The sequence below is a fragment of the Hemicordylus capensis genome, chromosome 14 (assembly GCF_027244095.1).
Source record: "Hemicordylus capensis ecotype Gifberg chromosome 14, rHemCap1.1.pri, whole genome shotgun sequence".
NCBI lineage: Eukaryota > Metazoa > Chordata > Lepidosauria > Squamata > Cordylidae > Hemicordylus > Hemicordylus capensis.
The window spans coordinates 4,804,221-4,831,624 of NC_069670.1; the positions used below are offsets into that span (position 1 = coordinate 4,804,221).

At 47.2% G+C, this 27,404-nt stretch overlaps 1 protein-coding gene across 1 annotated transcript; it reads left to right on the forward strand.

Moving 5' to 3' along the window:
- Positions 1–8,045: 8,045 nt before the first annotated feature.
- LOC128337254 (solute carrier family 22 member 6-B-like) lies at positions 8,046–25,817 on the forward strand. The gene is made up of 10 exons (XM_053278039.1): positions 8,046–8,450; positions 11,735–11,838; positions 13,350–13,504; positions 15,827–15,995; positions 17,781–17,904; positions 18,333–18,448; positions 20,867–21,081; positions 23,411–23,519; positions 24,393–24,596; positions 25,733–25,817. Exons 1-10 carry the CDS (start codon positions 8,046–8,048, stop codon positions 25,815–25,817), a joined length of 1,686 nt encoding a protein of 561 aa, XP_053134014.1.
- Positions 25,818–27,404: the final 1,587 nt, after the last annotated feature.

Here is a 27,404-nt window from a genome sequence, read left to right on the forward strand (position 1 = left end):
CTTGGAGGAAGAGCAGGATATAAATGTAATGAGAAGAAGAAGAAGAAGGAGGAGGAGGAGGAGGAGGAGGAGGAGGAGGAGGTCCTTGGGAAGGACTTGATGTCTGGATTGACAAACCAGTCAATAACACCTGTCTGACTGTGTAAACAAGAAATAATAATAAAATAAATGGATTCTCTGCATACCTGCTTTTGTGTCAGGCAGGCACAGAGGCAAACTGTTCTCAGACCTCAAAAAACCAACTAATTTTTAATGATTTTCATACAACGTGGTAAGCCTGTAAGGTCAAGATCCGATCTGATGCTGTGCGGACAGCACCTTATGGAAAACGGTGTCCAAACCCTGATCATAGGAATGCACACAAAGCCTATACGTTGTGAAGCAATTTTAAGAAGCCATCTGGAAACCACCCAGGAGAAATAATTGTGCTCTCCAACACAGGCCAGATCTCTGTACTTTCCCTGAAACAGCTTCTTCTTCGCCTTATGGTTGGGTTGCCTCTAACATCGATCAGCACCGGCTTCCCGATCACTGCTGTTTCAATCCCGTCTCGTCCCAAGCTCCAGATTCGTTTCATAACTTCTCAAGCCCCACTAGCCCCCCCACCTAGATCTGAGAAAGACCCCCCCAAGGCGCACAGAAAAACACCTATTGATTGTCCCCATTGGAATCCTGTATTGAATCCTTTTGTGCACTCAAGGCTGGTATTCTTGGCAGGAGATTTGGAGACTGCAGAGAAAGAATGCAATGAAAGCAAAAACGTCCAAATGTTTTCCATCTCCAAATACTTCATGCAGATATCAACATCCTTCCCGGACACCCACTTGTTTTCTTGTACTGCAACAGCAGGCTACGTTGAAGAGCCCCAAACCTTCAACAGTGAGCTGGTTGCTTACCCAGCAACTTTTGGAAATCCCAAAGTGCGAGACGGAGGAATCGCTCCTTACTTTGACACTCCAACCCCACCCCCAAAACACAATGAAAGAAAACCAAAGAGGCCCCGGAAGATCTGCAGAATGCACATTTTCAAAATGTGCATTCAATCTGGCGACGTTCTGACAATTAAAAAATGTCATATTGCTTCAAGACTGGATAATGGATTTGTTTTGTTTTGTTGTTTTTTTAAATCCTACTCATAGGTTTGAGTTAATATAACATTTTCTAGTTGTATTAAAAGTCAGATTAAAGTAAAGTAAAGTGTGCTGTCGGGTCGGTGTCGGCTCCTGGCGCACACAGAGCCCTGTGGTTGTCTTTGGTAGAATACATAAGAGGGGTTGACCATTGCCGTCTCCCACGCAGTATGAGATGATGCCTTTCAGCACCTTCCTATATTGCTGCTGTCCGATAGAGTAGCAGCAGGGATTCGAACCGGCAACCTCTGGCTTGCTAGTCAAGTCATTTCCCCGCTGCACCATTAGGTGGCAAAAGTCAGATTAGATCAACGCAATCTAACAGCACAGGCATTGGAAAACTGGTAACTTTACCCCTGCTAACTGGGCAAAGAGGCATCTCTTAATATGATGATTCTCTTTATTGAGCAGGGGGAGAGTAACTGGCCCTCTCCACCCCCAGCACAATAACTCCAGTGACTGTTGCTGGTGTCTATCTTATGTTTCTTTTTAGATTGTGAGCCCTTTGGGGACAGGGATCCTTCTTATTTATTTGTTATTTCTCTGTGTAAACCGACCTGAGCCATTTTTGGAAGGGCGGTATAGAAATTGAATGAATGAATGAATGAACTTAACAGGAGTTGCAGAGAAGAGACCTGCAGGGGGGTAGTGACAACTGAGCAAGGGGGACAATTGTCCTCCGGCCCCAAGGCTCCCCCTCACCCAGGGTGCCCTTTTGCTACATCCAGCTGGCAAGCAAAACGTTCGCCGTCTGGGAGCGCAGGGCATGCCCTCTCCTCTCCAGCCAGCATTTCTTTGAACCTGGTCGCCCAATGGTAGCTACCCCCCTGTCATTGCTGCAGAAGACCCCAGAACGTAGTTCCATGCAACGTTATAGTTCTTGTAAAGTTGCATGTGGAAACGCAAGAGGCTACATTCGGCAGCAACCAGTAACTGCAAGGTTTGTAAAGCAAAACAGTACAAATCAGATCTGGAAAGTAATCGGTATACAATGTTGTTGTAAGCAAAGGTTAGCAGGGGTCAGCATGACACTGACACACGATCACTGAGCCTGGTTTCTGGGCACCCTCATATCTGAAACCTGGGCTAAATGGCAGCCTCTTGAAGTAGGATTGCCTCTGCACTGCGGCCAGGAGCCACACGGCTCCTGGAGGTTCACACGAGCTGGCAAAACCGAGCTGGGCTTCCTTAGCCCGGTTTTTCCTGCCCGTGTGAAAAGCCCCATTATCTACACCAGGGATTCTCAACGTTGGGTCCCCAGATGGTTTTGGACTTCGACTCCCATAATCCCCAACCAAAGGCCACTTGGACTGGGGATTATGAGAGCTGAAGTCCAAAAACATCTGGGGACCCAACGTTGAGAATCCCTGGTCTACACAGAGGTAAGTGCAGACAGCTTTTCCAGTGCTGTTGCTGCTGGCTGTTTGTTAGCTCCATCTCCACTGGAATAACAGTGGAATAAAAGACTGGAATAAAAGTAAACCTCCCAGAGACATAAGTCTGGGGTGGTATGTCGAATGAATGAATGAATGAATGAATGAAGTCCCATTCAAAAGCTAGCCTTTTTGTCCCCCTCCCCACTTAAAGAGTCCAAGTTCTTATCTATCTATATATTTAATTCTTTAAGGCACACCCGTGGCTAATCCCATGTGTGGCAGCTCTCGTGAGGGTTCGGAGAGCTGCTGGATAGCCACGGGTATGGGAGGGAGGGAAGAAAATGGTGTCCACGGTAGCAGGCAGCAAAAAAACCTGGCAGCCGGCCAGCCAGAAAGCAGCGGGGGGGGGGGGAGAAGCAACAGGCCAGCCAGCTGGAAAGGGGGGGGGCGGTTGGGCGGGGTGTGTGAAGAAGAAATGGGATGGCTGACCAGCCTAAAAGTGGTTGGGGGAGTTGGAGAAGTGGGTGGTGGGGAGAAAAAGTGGGCCTGCCGGCCTGCCAGCCAAAAAGCAGTGGGGCGGGGGGGCGGGGTGGGGTGGAGAAGTGGGTGGGGGAGAAGTGGGCGGGGGGGAGAAGAAGCAGGCCGGCCAGCCAAAAAGCAGCAGGGGCAGGTGGGGGGAGGAAGAAAAAGGTGGTGGTGGGTGAGTGGGCCACCAGAGGCGCAGATGTTGTCCATCCGGTCTAGCCAGTTTTCATTAATTATACAATAGTCCCCACTTCCTTTCCAGGGACAAACTCCTTGGCTAGGGTTTAGACTGGAACATCACCCCAGAATCCCATCTTCAGTATCGGGCTTCAGCCCTGGAATGTGAACTCGTATGCATGTGAGCAGAATCCGCCTCTGAAAAGGGGCAAGTCATGTGAGACCCAAGCAGCGTCCGTCCCAGGACCTCTTGCCGAAACGAAGCATGGCCGTTCATATCCCCCTCCTCCCCACCCCAGTCCATGGTGGACTTCAACACTCTACTCAGATTTGGATGGAAAAAATGGCTGATTCCTGATTTTCCACTCCATGTCCTAAGCACTGGTCCATAAGAACATAATTCCAGCTCGTTGCACATGACTGAGTCACACAGAGTCACTGGTTACATATAAAAAGGCGGCTTCTTGGCCCTCTGTCATACATTCCTGTTCACATTCCTTTCCGACTGGCAGTTTCAAAGGTCACCATCTTATCCAAGTCTGTGATTGGGCAACCGGACTTTGCCCATCCCCAGGAGGGAAATACGCCACGGACTTCAATTTGGATGTTGCCAGAATTTGTCACTGCTTTGCTTAGGGGCTGGCCAGCCAGATTATTATTTATTATTAGAGCCAGCATGGTGTAGTGGTTAGAGTGTTAGACTAGGACCGGGGAGACCCGAGTTCAAATCCCCATTCAGCCCTGATACTTGCTGGGTGACTCTGGGCCAGTCACTTCTCTCTCAGCCTAACCTACTTCACAAGGTTGTTGTGAGGAGAAACTTAAGTATGTAGTACACCGCTCTGGGCTCCTTGGAGGAAGAGCAGGATATAAATGTAATAATAATAATAATAATAATAATAATAATATAATATAAAATAATTAATATTTATTTTATTTCTATACCACCCTTCCAAATACGGCTCAGGGCAGTTTACACAGATAAATAATACATAAATAAGATGGATGGTTTTAATTGGTTTTTATTCTGTTGTAAACCACCCTGAGCCGTTTTGGAAGGGTGGTATATAAATCAAATAAATAAATAAATAAATAAATAAATAAATAAATAAATAAAATAAAGGCCCTGCCACTGAAAAAGATCCGGTTGGCGGGGGCTAGAGACGGCCTTTTTGGTTATGGCCCCGCAGCTCTGGAATGCCCTCCCTGTAGAGCTTCGCCATGCTCCCTTCCTCAGTGTTTAAAAAAACAAAAACTAAAAACTAAAAACAAGTCTTTTTAAGAAGCTTTTAAATGTTTCATCTGTTGCTTATATCTGGTGGGTTCTTTAGTTTTTACAATTCTTAGTTGTTAGGGTTTTTTTAAAAAAAATAACTTTTAATTTGACATTTTAGAATTCTGTAATTCTGATTGTGGTTTTAGTTTGAATTTTTAACTTGTTTAGCTTAATTTGGTTAATTGTATGAGTCTGATTTCACATTGTAACAATGTTATTAATGTCGTGAGCCACTCCCAGCAGTGTACTGGAGGGGCAGCATATACGTATTTTAAATAAATAAATAAATAAATAAATAAATAAATAAATAAATAAATAAATAAATAAATGTGCAGTAGCGAAATTGTTGGCTTTATAATGTAATTTCTTCTGCCAGGAGCTAGTATAGGTATCTGTCAGAATCAATGCTAAATAATTGGACATACGTGTAAACGATCCAAAAATTCAGGGCATATATCTAAGCCAAGGTATCAATTGCAGGATGCCAAACTTCTAATCTTATTGCAGCATTCTTGTTAACACATCTAGGTAAACTCAAAATACTTCTCAAGAACTTTTACTGACTTCTTTCCATCTCACGATTAATCCCCATGAACCAAGAGTTGGACGCCATATAGTAATTTTGTTGTTTTGGTGTTGTACACTGACAGAGCTGTGGGGATGTTTTTTCGGGTGAAAGGACTGAACCACAGCTGCTGATAAAATGGCTGCTCCTTGTATTGACCAATTGCTATGTCTTACCCACTTAAAGGATGGTTGGAAAGTAATTCCTAAATTACTAGAATCATTGACTTGTTCTATGGAACAGGAACATAGGATCGTCTATGTTCCACTTGTATCTCGTGGTTCCCCCAGAGAATATTAAGTCCTTAATCCTTATTGTAATTTATTTTCAGAGCCTCACACACGCAGTACTTTGAAAATGGCACTATCAACTAGGGATGTGCACAAATTGATTTTTGCAATTTGATTCCCATTTGAATTGAGTCAGCCTGATTTGATTCAAGCTCGAATCTGCTGCTTTTCAATCTAGGTTGATTTGATTCGAATTTGATTTGATTCGAATTTGAATTTGATTCAGCCATTTGTTTAAGGGCTAGGGGCACCAAAGTGGGTCCAGTGGCAGGGCCCCATGGGTGCCAACTGCCACCCAATCCCCCAAAGAATTGGGCAAAGGGGTGATTTTTTTTAAAAAAAATGAATTTTATATGTTGTGGATTCTCGGTTGTGAAATGACTTCTTCATAGAAAATCCCTATTTATTTATTATTATTTATTTTTTACATTTATATCCCGCTCTTTCTCCTAGGAGGTCAGAGTGGTGTACATGCTTATTTTTATCCTCACAACAACCCTGTGCGGTAGATTAGGCTGAGAGAGACATGACTGACCCAGAGTCACCTAGTGAGTTTCATGGTTGAATGGGGATTCAAACTCGGGTTTTCCTGGTCCTAGTCCAACACTCTAACCACAATGCTATGCTGGATTCTCAGTTGTGAAATAACGTCTTCATGGGGATCCCCTATGAAGAAGTCATTTCACAACCGAGAATCTGCACATAAAAATACCTAAAAATGCAGGAGTCTAGATGGACCAAATCTGCACATAAAAATTCCTAAAAATTCAGCCCTGACAGTGATGGCAGAAGCTTGAGGGGACAAAATGGAGATCTCTCGGGACAAAATGGAGGCTTGAATTGCCAAACTGATTTGAGCTTGAATTGAGGGTGATTCAATTCTACCTCGAATCTGGTAAGCATCCTCAAGGGTGTTTCAGTTTGATGTCAAATCACTCAAATCGTCCAGATTCGAGTTGAATTGATTCCGCCACAAATCAATTCGCACATCCCTACTATCAATTTGCATAACTCAGTTTTGGATTGTGACAGCAATACTGCGTCATCAGCATACAATAATACTGGGTTTTCCTCTCAATCCAGTTTTGGAAGGTGGGTATTTGGGGAATAAAGATTAGAGGCCAAATCATTTCCAGTATATACATGTTAAACCAAAAGGATGCTAACACATATCCCTACCATACCCCTCTTGTCATTGGGACTGCATTGGTTAGATCCCTTTTTGGGCAACAACACATTTGCACAGAGTTGACAATGAGTCTGCAATGTTACACAAGGAAGCAAAATAGTTTTCCAGCTCATTAACTTGACCAGAGAGAGCCTCCGGATCATTCTGTGAGGAAGCAATTGAGATATTAAATTCTAAATCTCTGTCACTTTTAGCAACAGGTGCCTTCTTATCTGCACAAGACAGAGGAATTTGCAGTTGACGGTTGTTCAGGACAATAGGCCTCGGTGGAAAGAGTTTTTTAGAAGACTCACTTAAGGGCCTCGAGCGCTGAGACAATGCTGTTTTAGGCTGAAGAGATAACAAAAGTTGAATACATTTTGAAACATCTCACATATGAAGCAAAGTTGCAGGAATCAAAGGCTGTGGAGAGGAGAGCAAAAGCCTCATCTCACAATGTTTACTTGGCACTTTGTCAAAATGAGCAGTTCTGAAATGTAAAAGCTGATTCAAGGGGAGGGGGGACCAATACTACATCTGCTATTCTGACGACCAGAGGGCATACAGTTCAACCAGGGGCGTAACTAGCAGAGGAGGCCCATGTTTACCCCTCTCCCCGGTGGCCCCTCAGAGTGAGGGAGATAATGAAGAAAATAGGGAGCTACACTATAAGGCTCTCCACATGAGCAGTGTGGAGAACCTAAAAGGGTTATGCGGGGAGAGCGGGCTTGACCTCTTGCTTCCACACAACCACTTCTACCCAGGGTTCCCTCCTACCTTGCTTCCACACAACCAGAAATTGGGTGCACACACTGCTCCCGAGCTCAGTTAGAACACACTTTGTGATTGTGTGAATGACTGCCTTGTCTTTGCTCAAATAGACTCACAGGTCAGTTTGGCAAGTTCCTTGTGCAAGGAGGGCAGGTGATTTGATTTTTTTTAAAGCATGGGACACACACACACACACACACACACACACACACACACACACACACACACTTTAGCATTATTCCAAGACAAAAATGGGAGCACACTTTTACATCTCTCCTGATATTCCACTTGCTCTGTGTAACTTAATATACACAAGGTTCATCGTTCCGGTTCACTTGTCCTCTCCTAATATCCCAACCATCTTTCTATTTCACTTAATTTCATCACCACTTCACCCAGGAAATGGCTTCTAGGTAAAAATTTAACTAGCATAAAGTTTTATATAAAGTACTGGGCCAACTAGCTACCGTTCAAATCCTGTAGCTGGACAAAGATCGGCCTTTGCTCCAAGAGCATCCTCCCATCTGCTTGGGACCGAAGGAGTCTGAAGGTCTTCTTGTCAACTCTTGAGAACGGTGATACCACAAGGGCAAGGAATCCACCAGCTTTCAACGGATGGAATTCAGGATACTAGGCTTCTGCCTTCCAAAATACTGAGCAGCCATTGATGGCTGTTCCTGCAACAGATGTGCAGAGATCCAGACTGAGTTGAGATCTCCTCGGAGCCTCCCACTTCCATTGATACCTCTGCTTGGTTTACAAACACCATGAGTTTTGCCGATATTTTGGACGGCTTAGGGGGCATGGGACACTTTCAGAAACTCTCTGTCGCTTTCTTGGGCATTCCCCTGATGATGCTGGCTAGTCACAACCTTTTGCAGAATTTCACAGCTGGGGACTCCAGACATCACTGCCAGATCCACATAACGGCCAACGATACCCATCATGCCAATATCACCAGACAGCTGGGAGCTGACGAGCACTTCCTTCGGATCTTCATCCCCATGGGTGGGAATAAACAGGCCGAAAAGTGTCGCCGGTTCGTCACTGCCCAGTGGCAGTTCCTCGACCCAAATGCCACCATTGGCAATGACACCATCGTGGAAACGGAACCATGTGCTGATGGATGGATCTACGACAGGACTGTGTTCACCAGCACCATCGTCAGTGAGGTGAGCCAGGGCAACCTTTTCTGTGGAACATCCTGGGCTGGGGGGCAGCTGGATCGAACCTGCACCCAACCAGATGAGCCATAGTTAGGAACATAGGGACTTAGGAAACTGCCTTCCACTGAGTCAGACCACTGGTCCATCTATCTCAGGATTGCCTGCACAAACTGGCAGCGGCTTCTCCAAGAATCTCATCAGAGACTCTTATTTTTAGCAGGTTTCAATTTTTTTTAGTATTAATATATGTAATTTTTATCTGTTTTAGCTTGACTCCTTTAAATTGCAATTAATTTCAATTTCAGCTGATTCATGATATTTTGTATTGTACTTGCAATCACCTTAACATGTAACTTATAATGTGTACCTTTTATTAGCCCCCTTAGTATCACTTTCTTTTAACTTGTAATTTTATGCCAGTCTACAACCGTAATAAAGGTGGACTGATTGACTCCTGCCTGTAACCTTGGAGAAGCCACTGCCAATCTGTGTAGACAATATTGAGCTAGATGGACCCAGGGTCTGACTCAGTATATGGAAGCTTCCTGTGTTCCTGTGTTCACACATTCAGCTGTGTGTCACTATGCATTAAGCAATTCACTGATGACAAACTGGTGTGCATGCATGCACCCATGAAGGAAGATTACCTTTACTCCCTATATAAAGATTTTTGGCAGCTTCCTGTGTTCCCATGAAAAAGGAGTTTAAAGATTAATGCCTCCCAACAGAACAAAAAAAAAAAAAAAAGTGGGGGGAGTATTTTAGGAACGTAGGAAGATGCCCACTGGTCCATCTAGCTCAGTATTGTCCACATTGCCTGGCTGTGCTGGCCCAAAGTTTCAGGTGAGCCATGAAAAACCCTGGAGATGCTTCCAGGGCTTGAACCATGAGATCTTTTGCATGCAAGCATGAAGATGCTCTTCCAAAGAGCTATACCTCCATCCCCTAAGGAAGGGCAACTCAACTTTGGCTCCCTGCAGATGTTGGCCAACGACTCCCATAATCCCTGGCTATTGGGCACTGTGGCTGGGGATTATGGGAGTTGTAGTCCGAAAACAGCTGGGGAGGGTAGAGTTGAGCAGGCCTGCCCTAAAGGGATCTCATATGTAGGTAGCGAGGTGCTTCCCATGAGCACTGCGAAGCACCGAAAAGAAGTCTGTGGGGAGAGTGGGTTTGCCCGACCCTGCGGGTTTGCCACAGACAATTGCTAACCTTTCCCTGGGCGGGCAGATTGCCCACCCAGATGAGCAGCGGTTCTCCTGCAGTCTGCCCGCGGCTTGCCTGGCAGCTCCAGGGATCGGGTGCAGGGAAGCGCCATTGCACAGCACTCCCCACCCGAGCCCCAACAATGCACCGCGTGAGTGCATGGTGCATTACTGCCCCCCCCAATGTGCCTGCTGCAGACACATGTTTGGCGGAAAATGAGGGTAACTTCAGTTTAGCTGGAGGCTACATAGGCGAGTTTGCCGCTGTGTCACCACGCGGACCAGACGTGACCCGGGTGGTTCACAAGAGTGGGCAAAATCAGATTGGGCTCCCTTAGCCCCGTTTTGCTTGCTCATGGGAATAGCATCAGTACCTATCCAAATGCAAACCAAGGGGTACTCTGCTTAGAAAAGAGGGCAACTCATGCTTGCTACCACAAAACCAGGTATCTTCCCCTTTACGTACATTTTTTTTTGCAACTCCACTCTCATCTTTGTTTGTACTTCACATTAGTGAGCAAAAGACTCTCCTCCTCCTCCTCCACCTCCTCCTCCCTCTCATATCCTCCTTCTCCTCCTCCCTCTCCCTCTCCCTCTCCCTCTCCCTATCCCTATCCTTATCCTTATCCTTCTCCTTCTCCTTCTCCTTCTCCTTCTCCTTCTCCTTTTCCTCCTCCTCCTTCCTCTTCTTATCCTTATCCTTATCCTTATCCTTATCCTTATCCTTATCCTTATCCTTATCCTCCCTCTCCGCCTCCTTCTCCTTTCCCTTCTCCTCCTCCTCCCTCTTCTTATCCTTATCCTCCTCCTCCCTATCCTTATCCTTATCCTCCCCCTCCTTCTCCTCCCCCTCCTCCTCCTCCTCCTCCTTATCCTTATCCTTATCCTCCTTCCTCTCCTTCTCCTTCTCCTTCTCCTTCTCCTTCTCCTTCTCCTTCTCCTTCTCCTTCTCCTTCTCCTCCTCCTTCTCCTTTCCCTCCTCCTCCTTCCTCTTCTTATCCTTATCCTCCTCCTCCCTATCCGTATCCTTATCCTTATCCTTATCCTTATCCTTATCCTTATCCTCCTTCCCCTTATCCTTATCCTTATCCTTATCCTTATCCTTATCCTTATCCTTATCCTTATCCTCCCTCTCCGCCTCCTTCTCCTTTCCCTTCTCCTCCTCCTCCCTCTTCTTATCCTTATCCTCCTCCTCCCTATCCTTATCCTTATCCTCCCCCTCCTTCTCCTCCCCCTCCTCCTCCTCCTTATCCTTATCCTTATCCTTATCCTTATCCTCCTTCCTCTCCTTCTCCTTCTCCTTCTCCTTATCCTTCTCCTTCTCCTTATCCTTATCCTTATCCTTAACCTTATCCTCCCTCTCCTCCTCCTTCTCCTTTCCCCCCCTCCCCCCTCTTCTTATCCTTATCCTTATCCTTATCCTTATCCTTATCCTTATCCTTATCCTCCCCCTCCTTCTCCTTCCCCTCCTCCTCCTCCCTCTTCTTATCCTTAACTTCCTCCTCCCTCTCCTCCTCCTCCTCCTCCTCCTCCTCCTCCTCCTCATCCTCATCCTTATCCTTATCCTCCCTCTCCTCCTCCTCTTCCTTCCCCTCCTCCTCCTCCTCTTTTGCTACGGGAACTTTGAAAACAGGAATATTGGAGAATTGGTTTCTGGGTTTTATGCCCTGGTTTCGGGTCCACATATAGAGGCTGTTCTCATGCGCAGGCAAAACTGGGGTAAGGAAGCCAAGCCTGGTCTTGCCTGCATGTAAGAATTGCTGGGAAAGTGCCCGATACCGATGGTGCCTCAGCGGCAAACCCGTCTAGGCAGCCACCCTCTTAAACGAGGTTCAAGGAGCGAGCGTTCCCTTCGCCCTGGATTTTAAAATTGCCACCCGTGTTAGTGGTGTATACGGTTAGCTGGGGGGATCCCCGAATGCACCAGGCTCTTGCTCAGTGCATTCTGGGAGTTCCAGGAGGCCAAGGCAAGGATTTTCTGCAGGGAGGTACGCTTTGCAAGCCTTCCTGCCCGTGGGCCCTCAAGCCCTTCCTCAGTGATTGTGAGGAAGGGCTCATGGTCTCATATCTCTTCTCCTTCCACAGTGGGATTTGGTGTGCGAGGCCCGGGCCCTGAAGCAGATGGCTCAGTCGATTTACATGGCCGGGGTGCTGATCGGATCCGTGTTGTTTGGGGGCCTTTCGGACAGGTGAGCTTTGAAAGCCTGGAAGGGGCAGGGCCAGCTGTCATGGTTCCATTAATGGTTGGGTTTCCTCCTGCCCCGTTCAGTCTGTTGCATTGGCTTGGAAAGAAATGAACTACTAAAACTGAACGTGGACAGGGCCAGAGGGGTAGCAGGACCTAGAACAGAGGTCCTAGAATTTTGGCCTACAAACAGAGCTGCACCTAGGTAATTTTGGAGCCTGGACCAAAAGGGTTTTTGGGCACCCCTCCATCAGCTGCAACTTAAGCATCACCCCCCATAAAAACACACGGTGAACACGCAGGGTTCTTGTTTAACACGTGTGAACAATGAGGCTCTACACACAATCAACGGGTGGAGCTGAGGAGGATTCGGTGGGGAGAGAGAGAGAGAGAGAGAGTGTGTGTGTGTGTGTGTGTGTGTCCGAAATGGTTTTCATGTGCCTCGGGGAAGAGGGGTGTTCTGTGGGTCTTGAGGAAGTCCAAGGACCAGGTGCAGAGAACAACCTCAGGTTTTCCTGGCCACTGCTCTGAAAGCAAAAACTTCAGGCATTCCAGCTGTCTGAGCAGCTGGGTAATCTAGGGAGGGAGCTTTTCTATGTTGCATGTATGTGTTGCTCACTTGTGGTCCGGCTTACCCAGATAGATCTAAGTCAGCCAGATCTTCAAACTGCTGAATTAGAGCACTGCAGACCCCAAACCCATTGGTCTGGTTGATACTTAGATGGAAGCCCATCTAAGCTCCTGGGCCTTTCTCAGACAGCAGGATCGAAGAGGGGTGAAATGCTGCGAGTTTCAGAAATTTTGAATTTGCCCCCCCAAATCGACAAAAAGGTGGGGGGTTATTTATTTATTTTTACATTTTACATCCCGCTCTTCCTCCAAGCAGCCCAGAGCGGTGCACTCCATACTTCAGTTTCTCCTCACAACAACCCTGTGAAGTCGGTGAGGCTGAGCGAGAAGTGATTGGCCCAGAGTCACCCAGCAAGTCTCATGGCCGGATGGGGATTGGAACTCGGGTCTCCCCGGGCCTAGTCCAGCACTCTTAACCACGACACCACGCTGGCTCTTTTACCTTGGACATAAATCGGGCTGAGCTCTAATGTGCAAAGAAAAACCCGAATCGTGTATGGAGTTCTCCCTGATAGTTCGCAGGGACTTCGATGTAAATCTGGACGATATGTAAGTTAAGTAAGTTAAGTAAAACCGCCATCTGGGAACAGCCCTAGAAGCCCTCAGAGGCCCCTCAAGCTCTACAGGTGACAGGTGTGCATTCACGTATCGTCCAGATTTATGTCGAAGTTCCTGCGAGCTATCGGGGAGAACTCCATACACGATTCGAGTTTTTCATAAATGCTAAAAATGCCTTGGCATCTGCAAAGGCGTTCCGTCCCTCTGCACTTTGAATAAAACTGCAGTGGAATCGTAAGTCAGTGGGAGCTGTTTGAACCAAGTGGATTACATAGTGAGCCTGAAAATCACGGCTCACGTTGAGATGTGCATATTTATTTCCTCGAGGTTCGGCCGGAAGGCCCTCATTGTCTGGTGCTACCTGCAGATGGCGGTCGCAGGGGCCTGCACAGCTTTTGTGCCAAATTTCACTGGATACTGTGTCCTTCGCTTTCTGTGTGGAATGGCCATGTCGGGGATTTCTATCAACTCCGTCTCGCTGTGTGAGTAACTTGATCTTTCACTAATGTTCTTCCTTTCATCCCATTCCCTAAAGAGTGGGAAATGTTATGATCTGGTCCGGATCACCAGTCGGGAGCATCTCTGGGCAAGAGGGAGGATCTGGCAGATTTAGGGTAATCCACACATATCAAATCAAATCTTTATTTCAGTCGACGACCAGCACAAAGTTAAAACAAACATAAAAGAGAAACTAGTCAAGCTTCCAATAAAAACCAAATAAACTAAGAAAATCCTTCTAAATATAGATCAACTAAAAAATCCACAAATAGGTCACCTTAAGTGGTGCAGAGGGGAAATGCTTGACTATGAAGCAGAAGGTTTGCCAGTTCGAATCCCCACTGGTACTATATCGGGCAGCAGTGATATAGGAAGATGCTGAAAGGCATCATCTTAGACTGAGCGGGAGGAGGCAATGGTCAACCCGTCCTGTATTCTACCAAAGACAACCACAGGGCTCTGTGGGCACCGGGAGTTGACACCGACTCGATGGCACCCTTTACCTTACAAATGTGTTGGTTTGTAACGCCAAGGGCTTTGTGTCCATCTAAGGGACTAAAGCCACTTTTAAAAAGCAAGATATCAAAAAAGAAACCAAGTAGTAGTAGTACTAGTATTTTAGTATCATGGTAATCAAACTGAATGGTTAGAAATTATCCAGTCTAGCTTGTATACTCTGAGGTCATTCACACAATCAAAAACTGTGTTCTACCCGGGTTTGGGAGCTGTGTGTGCTCCCAGTTTTCGGTTGTGTGAAAGCAAGGTAGGAGGGAAACCCGGGTAGCTTTTCCTCCTACCTTTTTCAGGTTTATAATCATTCATATATATATATATATATATATATATATATATATATATATATATATATACATACATACAGATCGAAACACATATCATTATTAAATATGATACAGATCGAAACACATGTCATTATTAAATATGAAGACTCAGGGCATTTCCATATTATATTGAGTGTGTTAGCTAGAACATAAGACCCTAAGAACAGGTGGATCAGGCCCAAGAAGGCCCATCTAGTCCAGCATCCTGTTTTGCACAGTGGCCCACCAGATGCCTCTTGGAAGCCTACAGGCAGGAGTTGAGGGCATGCCCTCTCTCCTGCTGTTACGCCCCTGCAACTATTCATCATGTCTAGGCACTAACACTTAACTTTTATTGCAAACTATTATAACTAGAGTGGATTCTTTAATATGTTATAATGGATGGTTTAATATGTAAGCTATTATAACTGGAGTGGGTTCTTGGATATGTTGTGGGCTAATGGATTCTATAATATGTATGTGATTGGCTAGGTAATTAATAACTAAGCCGTGGAGTGGTGTGTGGAGTGAGGTTGTCCTCTGTAGAGTCTTCCGAACTGCTCAAGGCTTTCCTCCCCAGAATGTCTCTGAATGGTTATACCTGAATGTCGAAAAAGGAAGTTAAGTGTTGCTTCCCATGTTAATGGGTGCTCTTTCCAATAGGAAGGGATCTATCAAAACAGACTTCCAATAGGGAGGCAATGGTGGTGCTTAAGGGAATGAAAAGCATACTCAAGAATGCTATGGGAACCCTACAGGAGATGAGGATTCATAGAAAAACCATGACACTGCTGTAGAGAATTCCCCAGGGCTTGGGGACACCTTTGGGTTTCACATGAATCCAAGAGGAACTAAGCCATTATGTACCAACGTGCAGGAATTTATAGGATGCGGAGACCATGATCTGAATAAACTAGGCGGTGGAAATTTGTCAGATCAATTTGAATTCAAGTCAAATCAAATTTGAATCAAACTGACCCTAGATTCAAGGCAGCAGATTCGAGCTTGAATTGTATCAGGCTGATTCAATTTGAACTCAAATCAAATTGCAAATATCCATTTGTGCACATCCCTAGAACATATGTAGTGAATAAAATGAGATAGTGAATGGACAACTAAATTGAATCCATTCTTTGCATACCCCATATCTACTAATCTGATTGTTTCTTGCCCAGGGACCATGTGTAAAAGTAATGTTATAGGCAGCTACCAAGCAAGAATCAGAGCTTGGAGGTCAAGCCAGAAATTGTTATAAAAATAATAATATCATTTAAATTTTTGATAATCTTTTCAATTGGCAGGGTGGGGGAGCTCTCAGAGCAAAAAGAATAAGAAAATGCTTCTTTGGAGATAAGCTAGAGATAAATCATGGTTTGCCCAGCATATAATTTTACCCATCGTGCACCTGCTGTGTCAGTTGCCAATCTGAAAAAAAATGAATGTTTTCTCTGTATTTTTGTTTTTCTTTCTTTCTTTTTTCTTGCCTAGGCATGGAATGGATTCCGACCAAATTCCGGGCCATTGTCGGCACTTTCAATGGGTATTGCTATACCAGTGGGCAGTTCATCCTGGCTGGAGTAGCTTATGCCATCCCCGACTGGAGGTGGCTGCAGCTCACGGTGTCACTCCCTTTCTTTGTGTTCTTTCTCTACTCCTGGTACGTCAGCGAGAGGTCTGTGGATCATCCCCTGTGTGTGTGTGCAGTGGTGCACCTAGGCATTTTGGTAGCTCGGATTTACAGGGCAATGGAGGAGCCCCCTCAGTAAGCCCCACCACCACTGACCAGCACTCCACGGCGGCTGCTAAACCACTAGTCCCAGGTTGGGCCTGGCTGAGCCTGCTGAACCGCTCGTGTCACTTGTGACATCATCTGCTTGCTACACTCGTGCCTGCCCAGTATGACCCACACGCATCGCAAATGTGCGATGTCATGTATCGGCGACGATACATGAGATTGGCTGGCAGGCACAGTGGGCAGGCTGCACATGATATGGAGCCCCCCCGAGAGCCATTTGGAGGCCTCCTCTCACTGCTCTGAGGACTGGACATCGACTGTCCCGGAAGACAGGTCCAAAGAACGCCCATGTGTTCCTTGCCTATTGCTTCCTTCCCTGGGTGCTTTCCAGCTTAGCTGCTCAACAACTTCCGTTCAGGCAAATCTCATTCAAAACGTAAATAGCAAAGCGCCCAGCAGGGGGAGCAATCTCGCGAGAACTAACAATAATAAAAACCCAGCAACATTTTCACGCCGGATATTCAACGTTATAGCACTATATCGCAGTGATTAAATTCGGAACAAGGCATTGGAAATATGAACTTCACTCTGCTGTCCGCGTAGGGACTGTGGTGTCACAGCTTAGGAAGTGTGGAAGCACACGTCAGAGATACATCGTGACCCCGTTCCAGGGTCTAATCTGGAAGGTGCCCAGGTCTTATTGGATGGAACAGCCTGCTAATCAAGCTGCTCTAACCAGTGTGATCCCTAGGGGGCACCAGCCTGGCATCGACCAAGAACTAAAAAAAATGGGTAGAAAATGCACTTCTTGGTGGCTTCAGGGGCCATATTTTCTACCGATATTTTAATTCCTGGAGTGGAATTCACACAGAATTCATGTTTTGCATTGCCTATTAGAGCCTAGTCCGATTTATGTCTGATTTTTTTTTTTTTTTAAAAACCACTTTCTGCATCAGTTTTTTGGGGTAAATCCGAACTCGGAGTATAGCCTGCTGAGCATTTCCAGACAGCCGACTTTGCCATGGGTTTACTGCGAGGCTTTACTGCGAGTTTGAATTTACCCCAAAAAACCGAAACAAAAAGTGGATTTTTATACCCCGGACATAAATCAGGCTAGGCTCTAACACACAATGAAAAACCCGAATCATGTCTAGCTTGCAGGGACTTTGGGGTAAATCTGGCCAATAGATGAACACATACCCTCCATTCTGGAGGAGGAACGAGCTTAAAACCCTGTGTGAAAATGCACCTGGGTGCTTTCCAGATTAGACCCTGCAACGGGGTCAAGTCATATCTTGGAAGTGTGCTTCCACACTTCCTGCATGGTGATGCCGCAGTCCCTATGCAGACAGCAGGGTGCCATCCACATTTCCAATGCCTTGTTTCAAATTTAATCGCTGCGATGCAGAGCTAACATGTCGTATCTCTGGGGTAAGAAAGTTGCTGGTTTTTCGGGTTGTTAGTTTCCGCGAGATTGCTCCCCCTGCTGCTTACGCTTCGGATGCAACTTGCCTGAATGGAGGCATTTCGCTGCTATTGAGCAGCTAGTCTGGAAAGCGCCCTGGAGGGCCAGATTTGTGCATCCCACCTCTTAAGAGTTTTGTTTAATTTGTTTAGTTCGTTGCGTGTGTAGTCCAGCACCAAAGCAAAACACAGGACAACCCAGCTGATAGTCAGGAACCTATTGAAATTATTTCCTTTCTGCAGGCTGTTGGTTGAGTCAGCCCGCTGGCTGGCCATATCCGGGAAGCCGGAGCAGGCTGTGAAAGGTCTGAAGAAAGCTGCTCGCATAAATGGAAGAAAGAAGGAAGGCGATAAGCTCAGTTTGGAGGTAAGCGTGCTGTGGGAGCGGGGGAGGGGAGAGATTGCAATGCTTCCTTATTCGCGTACTCGTGTGGTGCATTATTGAAGATCCGGGGATGAGGCAACACACGGCAAAGTATCCTGACACCCTGACCCCTAGAGCTGCTGGGAAAACTGTCGGTCATCTGGGCGGGCAGTCCACCTGCCCAGGGAAGGCATGGAAATCGTCTGCAGGGAAGATAAGCCAAACCCACCTTCCCTAGTCCAGCACTCTAACCCAGGGATTCTCAACGTTGGGTCCCCAAATGTTATTGGATTTCAACTCCTATAACCCCCAACCAAAGGCCACTGGGGCTGAGGATTATGGGAGTTGAAGTCCAATAACATCTGGGGACCCAACGTTGAGAATACCTGCTCTAACCACTACACCACCCCTTTTGCTCCCTTCCCTCTCAGGTTTTGAAATCCAGCATGCAAAAGGAGCTCTCCACCACCAAATCCAGTCACAGCATGGTCGACCTCGTGCGGACACCTGCTGTCCGCAAAATCTCCTGCGGGGTTTCCTTCGTCTGGCAAGTGATCTTTTGTTCTCTGTTTTGGGGAGGGTTTGTACATGTATTTCAGCAATATAGAGCTCAAATGAATGTCGGTTGAAGGGGAAAATACATGTCCGGGTATTGATTTCACATTCCAGGGCTGAGGCCAGGTTCACGTTAAATCCTGGTTGCCCTGCAATGAATTTCTAATTCTGCTTTTGCTTGCAAGCAGATTGCTGTGATTGTATTCAAATCCAGCGCCTTCAGTGAACTATCGAAGATAACTAGTGGGTGGGGGCAAGCAAAGGTTGTCATTAGGGGAGCGAGGATTTTGCTACACAATGAATACTTGCAGAAGGAAGGTAAATAATGAGATCATTCACACAATCAAAAACGGCGTTCTACCAGGGTTTGGGAGCTGTGTGCGTTCCCAATTTTTGATTGTGTAGAAGCAAGGTAGGAGGAGAGGCTGGGTAGAAGTGATTGTGTGGAAGCAAGGTGGGAGGAAAACCTGGGTCGCTTTTCCTCCCTCCTTGCTTCCACACAATCACTTCTACCCAGGTTCTCCTCCTACCATGCTTCCACACAATCACTTCTACCCAGGTTCTCCTCCTACCTTGCTTCCACACAATCACTTCTACCCAGGTTCTCCTCCTACCTTGCTTCCACACAATCACTTCTACCCAGGTTCTCCTCCTACCTTGCTTCCACACAATGAGGCTGTTCTCCCGACCTCCAGAAACTGGGCTACGGGAGCCCATCCTAGTTTTCAGAGGTCGTGTGCAGGACCGTGAGCCACGCAGGTCCTGGCTGCTAGCCCTCTAAATTGCCCCCCCCCTTAAACGAGGTTAGAAGAGAGATCACGCCGCTAACCTCGTTTGCTTGATCGTGAGTCGCCACAGTGTGCCTCCGCGCCACGGCAACTCACGAGGAGACCCCCGACTGGGAGGCTACAACAAGCCTCATGGACTCGGGGGTCCCTCCAGCACACCTCGTGCACTTATTATTTATTTGTTTGTTTGTTTATTATTTATTTATTCGATGTCTATACGGCCCTTCCAAAAATGGCTCAGGGCAGTTTACACAGAGAAATAATACACAAACAAGATGGATCCCTGTCCCCAAAGGGCTCACAATCTAAAGATGGATCCCTGTCCCCAAAGGGCTTCACAATCCACTTGCGTGGGGTATCCTGGGACATGCGGGGGCCACGTGGCCCCCCGATCCCCGCCGCCCCTACCGGCTCTGTGACAGAGCCAGTAATTATGTGGGTGGCCGATCCAGCCACCCAGGGCTTGCTGAATGATCCTTTTTGGGGAGAGTGGGTCAACAACAACAATAACAACAACAAAAATATTTATATACCACTTTTTGAACAAGTTTCCAAAGTGGTTTTGATAGAGGAATAATAAATAAATATGAGGGATCCCTGTCGCCAAAGGGCTCGAAAGCGAAAAAGAAACATAAGACAGACACCAGCAACAGTCACTGGAGGTAATGTGCTGGGGACGGATAGGGTCAGTTGCTCTCCACCTGCTAAAGACAGAGAATCACCACGTTAAAGGAGGTGTCGCTTTGCCCAGTGAGCAGGGGCGTCGCACAAGTACGCATTGCATTACTGGGACCCCCCATCTCCCCACCCACCCCCAAGTGTGCCCTGTCACTTCTCCAGATTGCTTAGCCCAGATTTGGGGTGTGCTCATGCCCCAAACTTGGGTTAAGTGGTGGGGCTACTTAAGAGATTTTGCTGCTGCGGCAGCCTGGTTTCCACTGTGCTTGAGAATAGCTTCCATTTTTGATCCTGTGGATGACCTCAATGTTTGTGTATTTACCCCATTCGTTATGAATAAACTGGCGTCTCCGAGGTCACGGAACGGCTTGGGAAAAGCTGTGACCAGAGAAAGCTGGACGCGTCTCAAGGAGAAAGAGAGACTGGAGAAGAACCTCACTCTTTCCAACAGCACTGAGGCTCTCGTGTATCCTTCCCCAGTCTTTCTTTCACCCCGGTCTCTGCTTCTCATTCCACTCCCTTTCTTCAGCCTTTGCGCCCTCGCAGATGCCGGTGGCAAGTGGACCGAGGAGCAGAGAAAACGAGCCATTGCTGATCGTGAAAGTAGGGCTTGGGCCCGGGACTGCAAATTAGGCCAGGGAGCATTCGTGACTAACATAAGAACGTAAGAACGGCCCTGCTGGATCAGGCCCAAGGAGGCCCAATCTAGTCCAACATCCTGTTTCACACAGTGGCCCACCAGATGCCTCCGAGAAGCCCAATGGCAAGAGCTGAGGGCAGGCCCTCTTTCCTGCTGTTACGGTTGCTTTGTACCAGTGGAAAGCGTTGACGTCTGGAGCCCGCTGGCTAGCCTAACTAATTGCAGTTAATTGGCGAAACTCTCGGTTCCTGGCCTCTGAAAGATGCACAGACAGAAAGAAATCCCGGCTTCTCTTCCCCTCCAGGTTTGCCACCAGCTTTGCCTATTACGGGCTCGCGATGGATCTGCAAAATTTTGGCTTCAACATCTACCTGACTCAACTGGTCTTTGGGGCTGTGGACATCCCCGCCAAGTTCATCTCGGTGATGACCATCACCTTTGTAGGACGGCGCTTCTCCCAGGCTGCGTCCCTCATCCTGGCCGGATTGTGCATCCTGGCCAATATTTTTGTGCCTCAAGGTGAGCGTCCCATGGTGGGAGGGAGGCCAACGTATTTGCCCATCTACTCAAGGCAAGGCCCTATTAGAACCACCATTTATCTATAGATTTGAAAACACACACACAAAATGTTTGCGCTGCATTATAAGGCAAAGGGTTTGGGCGTTAGCTCGTCAGCCGACGCAGCACATAGAACAGAGCTGGTCTTGTGGTTGTAAGCATGAATTGTCCCCTTTGCTAAGCAGGGTCCACCCTGGTTTGCATTTGAATGGGAGACAGCATGTGAGCGCTGGTAAACTATTCCCAGTAGAGGCTGGGGCCACTCTGGGGAGAGCACCCGCCTGCTTGCATGCAGAAGATACCATTGTCTCTGGAGAAGCTGTTCCCCTTGAGAGGCTGCCCTTTCATGAGGCCAGGTGAGGCAGACGCCTCAGGCGGCAGATCATTGGGGCTCCAACAGGGTGGCAAAATGTCTTCGCTGTCAACGCCGCTCTTTGGAATGGATTGGAGCTGCTCAAGGATGGATTGTCCCCTTTGCTAAGCAGGGTCCACCTTGGTTTGCGTTTGAATGGGAGACCACGAGCCTCTTCTCACGATCCATGAGAAGGGGTGGAGCTGAGGGGCCCATAGGAGCTGGGAGCCCCCGACTTCTTTGAACCCATCTGCTCAATTATAGCAACAACCTTGCACATGAGCAACAAAAATGAGGTTTAGGGAGTGCTCGTTCCCTTAACTTCATTTCAAAGTCTGGCTAAATAGGTGAGTTTGCCGCCACGTAGCTGCCAGGATCGGCCTGATCCCAGCGGTTCATATGTGTGTGCAAAACCCGGCTGAGCTCCCTTTGCCCAATTTTGCACACGCATGTGAATAGCCTGCACATGTGAGCACTGGAAGGAATTCTCCTTAGGGGATGGGGCCACTTCCCAGGGGTGGAACCACCATTGGGCGACTGGGTTCAAGGAACCCGGGCCACCATCAGTCAGGGGCTGCGCCTCGCATCTGACATCAAACTGGGGGGGGCGTTATTTCTCTCCCAAACAGGGCCACGTGACCCCATTTGGGAGGGAGATCGGAGGGAGATCGGGAGGGAGAGTCGCTTTAAAGGCAGGGAGAGTCGCTTTGGCCCACACTCCGCTATGCAGCATGGGCCATTCTGCCTTCCAAATGGGACTGCATGGCCCCATTTGGGATGGACACCATGCCCCTGCGTCTGACATCAGACATAGGGGCGTGGCTAGTTGGGCACATCTGAAGTCAGATGCGGGAGTGGGGCCAGGGGCCGCGGCTGAACACGTGCCGCTGCCAGCCTCGCTCCGTGGCTGGCCACTCCAGGAAGAGCACCCACCTGCTTGCATGCAGAAGGTTACGAGTTCCCTCCCTGGCATCTCCAGGTATGCCTAAGAGAAACTCCTGCCTGTAATCTTGGAGAGAAGCTGCTGCCAGTCAGTGTAGACAGTACGGAGCTAGTTGGACCAATGGTCAGACTCGGTATATGGTAGCTGCCTACGGCGTAGCAGGGAAATGCTTGACTAACAAGCAGAAGGTTGCCGGTTTGAATCCCCACTGGTATGTTTCTCAGACTATGCAAAACTCCTATATCGGGCAGCAGCAATCTAGGAAGATGCTGAAAGCCATCATCTCATTCTGTGTGGGAGGAGGGAATATACCCCTCCTGTATTCTACCAAAGGAAGAAAACCACTGGACTCCGTGGTCGCCAGGAGTCGAAATCAACTTGACGGCACACTTTCCCTTTATGTTCCTAAATGAGAAAGGGCCACAAGTCATATTGTTAAAGAGGTGTTTACTCAGAAGACATATCAGAATAAGCCTTTTTTCTTCCCAAGGGACACTTACATTAGAACAAATATTTATACTGTCTCTCCAACATACGGAGGTTGTTACAACATTCAGTGGCATCACCGAAAGAAGGGTGGCTAGTGTATCCCTCCCGCTAGTGGCCCCACGTGTGACGTCCATGTGCATGGTGTCATGCACAAAGGAGGCATGGCCTGGGTCCCTGCAATCTCTCGCGAGCTCTCCAGAGCTCATTTCCAGCCAGCAAGGGAGAGAAAGGGGAAGAAATGCATCCAGCCAGAAAATGCTGGTTGGAAATGTAATGGGGAGAACTGGGAGAGCCAAGCCCCCTTTGTATGTAACACCACACACAAGGCGGCCCTTTTCATTGGTGGGCCGGGTTCTTTGAACCCTACCACACGATGGTGGCTCTGCCCCTGCACCTGTTTTATGCATTCTGTCCGAAAGCCCCACAATAAGGGGTACCCCTTTCCTCTGCTCCACTGATCCCCAGCCGGAAATATTTCTTCTCCTGTCGTCTCTTTTCCTCCATAGATCTGAGTAACCTGCGACTGCTTTTTGCTGTTGTCGGCAAGGGTTCGCTAGCAGCTTCGTTCAACTGTGCCTACATCTTTTCCGGAGAGCTTTTCCCAACCGTGATCAGGTGGGTCGAAAGAAAGTGAATTCACTTCCGCTGGATTCCAGCAACAACACAACAACAGCAGCAACTATTTATCTACTGCTTTTCAACAAACGTTTCCAAAGTGGTTTACATAGAGAAATAATAAATAAATAGCATGGATCTCTTTCCCCAAAGGGCTCACAATCTAAAAAGAAACATAAGACAGACACCAGCAACGGTCGCTGAAAGTACTGTGCTGGGGGTGGAGAGGGCAAGAGAGACAACATCTGCTCCTAGGTAGACTCCAGGGTGAGAGACTGAGGTGTGACATTATTAAATCTATAATAGAGGAGAGCTGGTCTGGTGGTAGCAAGCATGACTTGTCCCCATAGCTAAGCAGGGTCTGCCCTGGTTGCATATGAATGGGAGACTAGAAGTGTGAGCACTGTAAGATCTTCCCCTTAGGGGATGGAGCCACTCTGGGAAGAGCAGAAAGTTTCAAGTTCCCTCCTGGCTTCTCCAAGATAGGGCTGAGAGAGATTCCTGCCTGTAACCTTGGAGAAGCTGCTGCCAGTCTGTGAAGACAATACTGAGCTAGATAGACCAATGGTCTGACTCAGTATATGGCAGTTTCCTATGTTCCTATCACCGCCTATGAGGAGGTGGGCTGCTGTATTCTGGACTAGTTGAAGCTTCTGAATCGTTTTCAAAGGCAACTCTAGGTAGAGCGCATTACAGTGATCCAAACGGGAGGTAACAAAGGCGTGAGCTACTACCCTTGCTTTCAGAAAACCGAGCTCACGAGATGAAAATCGGGTCTGTGCCAAGGGTAAGAAGCGGTGAGGCACCATCCGAACTGGAAACCCCTGAGAAGTCACAAGACTTCTGGACACCGTTTTCTTTCCCCCACTGCAGGCAGTCAGGAATGGGTCTTGGAGGCACCATGGCCCGGGTTGGAAGCATGATAGCTCCTCTGGTGAAGATGACTGGGGAAGTTTTCCCACCCTTACCGCTGATAATCTATGGAGTGGCACCTATCATCTCTGGCCTGGCAGCCTGTTTCCTCCCCGAGACACGGAACATCCCCCTACCGGAGACCATCGAGCAAGTAGAAAGACAGTGAGTGTGAAATTCAGAGGGTTGTCTGCAATTAAATTGGCCTTGCAAAAAAAAAAGAGAGAGAGAAGAAACCAGGGGCTTTCCCAGACAGTAAGCTTTATTACGGGTTTACTGCGAGGCTTTACTGCGAGTTCGAAGTTGCCCCCAAAAACCGACGCAAAAAGTCGATTTTTTTTTTACCCCAGATATAAATCGGGCTACACTCTAACATGGGATGAAAAACTCAGATTGTGTGTGAAGGACATGGGGGTGAATGTGGCCGATATGTGAACGCACACCCTCCATTCCGGAGGAGATGTGAGCTAAAAAGCCATGTTTTGGAAAGAGGGGGCCATGTGGGGCCAGAATGTGGAGAACTGTCGAAAGACGTGGGGAGAGATGCAGACAAAGGGAAAGCCAGAGGAGGACCTGCGGGGGGGGGGGGCATGAGTTTTTCAACGTTTGGTGGAAGGGGTTAAAATATACTTTGCGGGGAAGGTGAGATAAAGCTTTGGTGGGTGGGAAAATACTTTGGGGGTTCTCAGGTTTGGCATGGGGGTTCAGTCGAATGAGAGTCACGACTTAAACGCAGACCTGCATCCCTAGAACAAGGGAAAAATTAGAATTAACTAAAGGCTGTTCCTTTGATGAAGTTAAAGGAGGGTAGAAGTTTAGACTTGCCGTTAATTTAGATTAAGTCTAAACTAAATAGCACAGCAGGGAAATGATTGACCAGAGAGCCAGAGGTTGCTGGTTCAAATCTCTGCTGGTCTGTTTCTCAGATGATGGGCAACACCTATATTGGGCAGCAGTGAACTAGGAAGATGCTGAAAGGCATCATCTCATACTGTGTGGGAGGAGGCAATGGTCAACCCCTCCTGTATTCTACCAAAGACAACCACAGGGCTCTGTGGTCGCCCCGAGTCGACACCGATTCGACGGCACAACTTTACCTAAACGAAGTGTAAAATTAATTCTTGTTTTTACAAAGGCTTTCTCATTCCTGAATGGCTGAGAAGCCCACTTACCCCCAACTTGTGAGGCACTTTTGTGAAGGGGGCGCCATGCCTGTTCTGTGTGATAGCGTCACCGCACGTGTTAAGTCAGCTTTCGTGATGTTTTTGCTCCATGATGATTCGTTTCTTGTTGTTTTTCAGGTCACAGCCCAGCCAGGAGGATGAGCAGCAAATGAAGATGCTCCTTCCTGCTACCACGATGAATCCTAGCAAAACCAGCGGCTAAAGGACAGAACGCAAAGAACTCGCCGTCCTGCCCTCCTATGCAGAGTCACTTTTCAGTCAGTGTTGTGGGTACACCTTGAAACATATTCACAGTATGGCACAAACACTCCATAACCCAGGCATGCGTTTGATATTTTTTTAACATTTTATATCCCGCTCTTCCTCCAAGGAGCCCAGAGCAGTGTATTACATACTTAAGTTCCTCCTCACAACCACCCTGTGAAGTAGGTTAAGCTGAGAGAGAAGTGACTGGCCCAGAGTCACCCAGCTAGTATCATGGCTGAATGGGGATTTGAACTCGGGTCTCCTCTGTCCTAGTCCACGCTGGCTCTCATGAGATATGCATCTGTTTTACCAAGAGTACTGCTGGTTCTAGCATGGGAGAGGACTGCCATAGTCTTGTCATCCACACCACTGATCAGCAAAGGAAACTTCTCCAGCAAACTATCAATGAAGACCGATACATTTTGCTGAACTGAATTTTTAATTCTATTCATTCAGGACCAAGATTTTCTTTCCTGTTTCTGTGCAATTTGGCCAGGAGCTTTCCCAGACAGCAGGCTTTACTATGGGTTTACTGTGAAGGTTTACTGCGAGTCGGCAGTTGCACAAAAAAGCCAGTGGGGAATAGTGGATTTTTTTAACCCTGGATATAAACTGGGCTACACTCTAACGCACAATGAAAAACCCGAATCGTGTGATGAAAAACCCGAATCGTGTGTGAAGTGCTCCCGAATCGTGTGTGAAGTGCTCCCTGATCACTCGCAGGGACTTCGGGGTAAATCTGGCCGATATGTGAATGCACACCCTCCATTCCAGAAGAGATGTGTGTGTCAAAGCTGGGTGTGACAAACTTCCCAACAATATAGATTGTACTATGGCCAATTAACATGTGGTGACATTTCTGTTCAAAAGTGGTAAATAAAAATCGATTCTATGTTTTGAAGAACTGGTTGGTGTGTGTGATATAGTCATGACTTCCCAATGAGTCACTGTACACAACACATGTGAAGCACCTGACGGGGTTCTTTGGCGAGAGCGGGCTCATGACTCACGAAGCTGGTGGTGAGCTTCCACACCATCACTTCTACCCAGGTTTCCCTCCTACCTCGCTTCCACCCAATCACTTCTACCCAGGTTTCCCTCCTCCCTTGCTTCCACACAACTGAAAACTGAGAGCTCACACAGCTCCCAAATCCAGGCAGAACACAGTTTTTGATTGTGTGAATGACCTCATTATCTACAATATTTTAAAATGGTTTATCTTTAATATAATTGTTGTTCAACGAAAGGGTTGGGGAAAGAATCCAAATATCCAGAAAGTGGATCCAGCAAAGAATTACAGCCTTTGTAAGGACCTCCTGGAGATTTATGTTTGTGTATTCTTGGTGGAATATTTTAAAATGGGTATACTTCCTTTATTTATTTATTTATTTATTCATTCATTCATTCATTCATTCATTCATTTTACACCATGATCTGTATAGTCCAAAATAAATAGTTCATGTACAGAGATTTTATTGAGATATTTGATCTTACTACAATTAAGGATCCATGGAATAAGATCGACCATCTCATTAAAATCACG

What these genes read in the sequence shown, in the direction of transcription:
- LOC128337254 (XM_053278039.1), top strand. Translation starts at nt 8,046, where the DNA reads ATGAGTTTTGCCGATATTTTGGACGGCTTAGGGGGCATGGGACACTTT. An exon ending in GCGATAAGCTCAGTTTGGAG is followed by an intron (nt 17,905 to 18,332) that starts GTAAGCGTGCTG and finishes CTTCCCTCTCAG; the next exon opens with GTTTTGAAATCCAGCATGCA. An exon ending in CAATATTTTTGTGCCTCAAG is followed by an intron (nt 21,082 to 23,410) that starts GTGAGCGTCCCA and finishes TTTCCTCCATAG; the next exon opens with ATCTGAGTAACCTGCGACTG.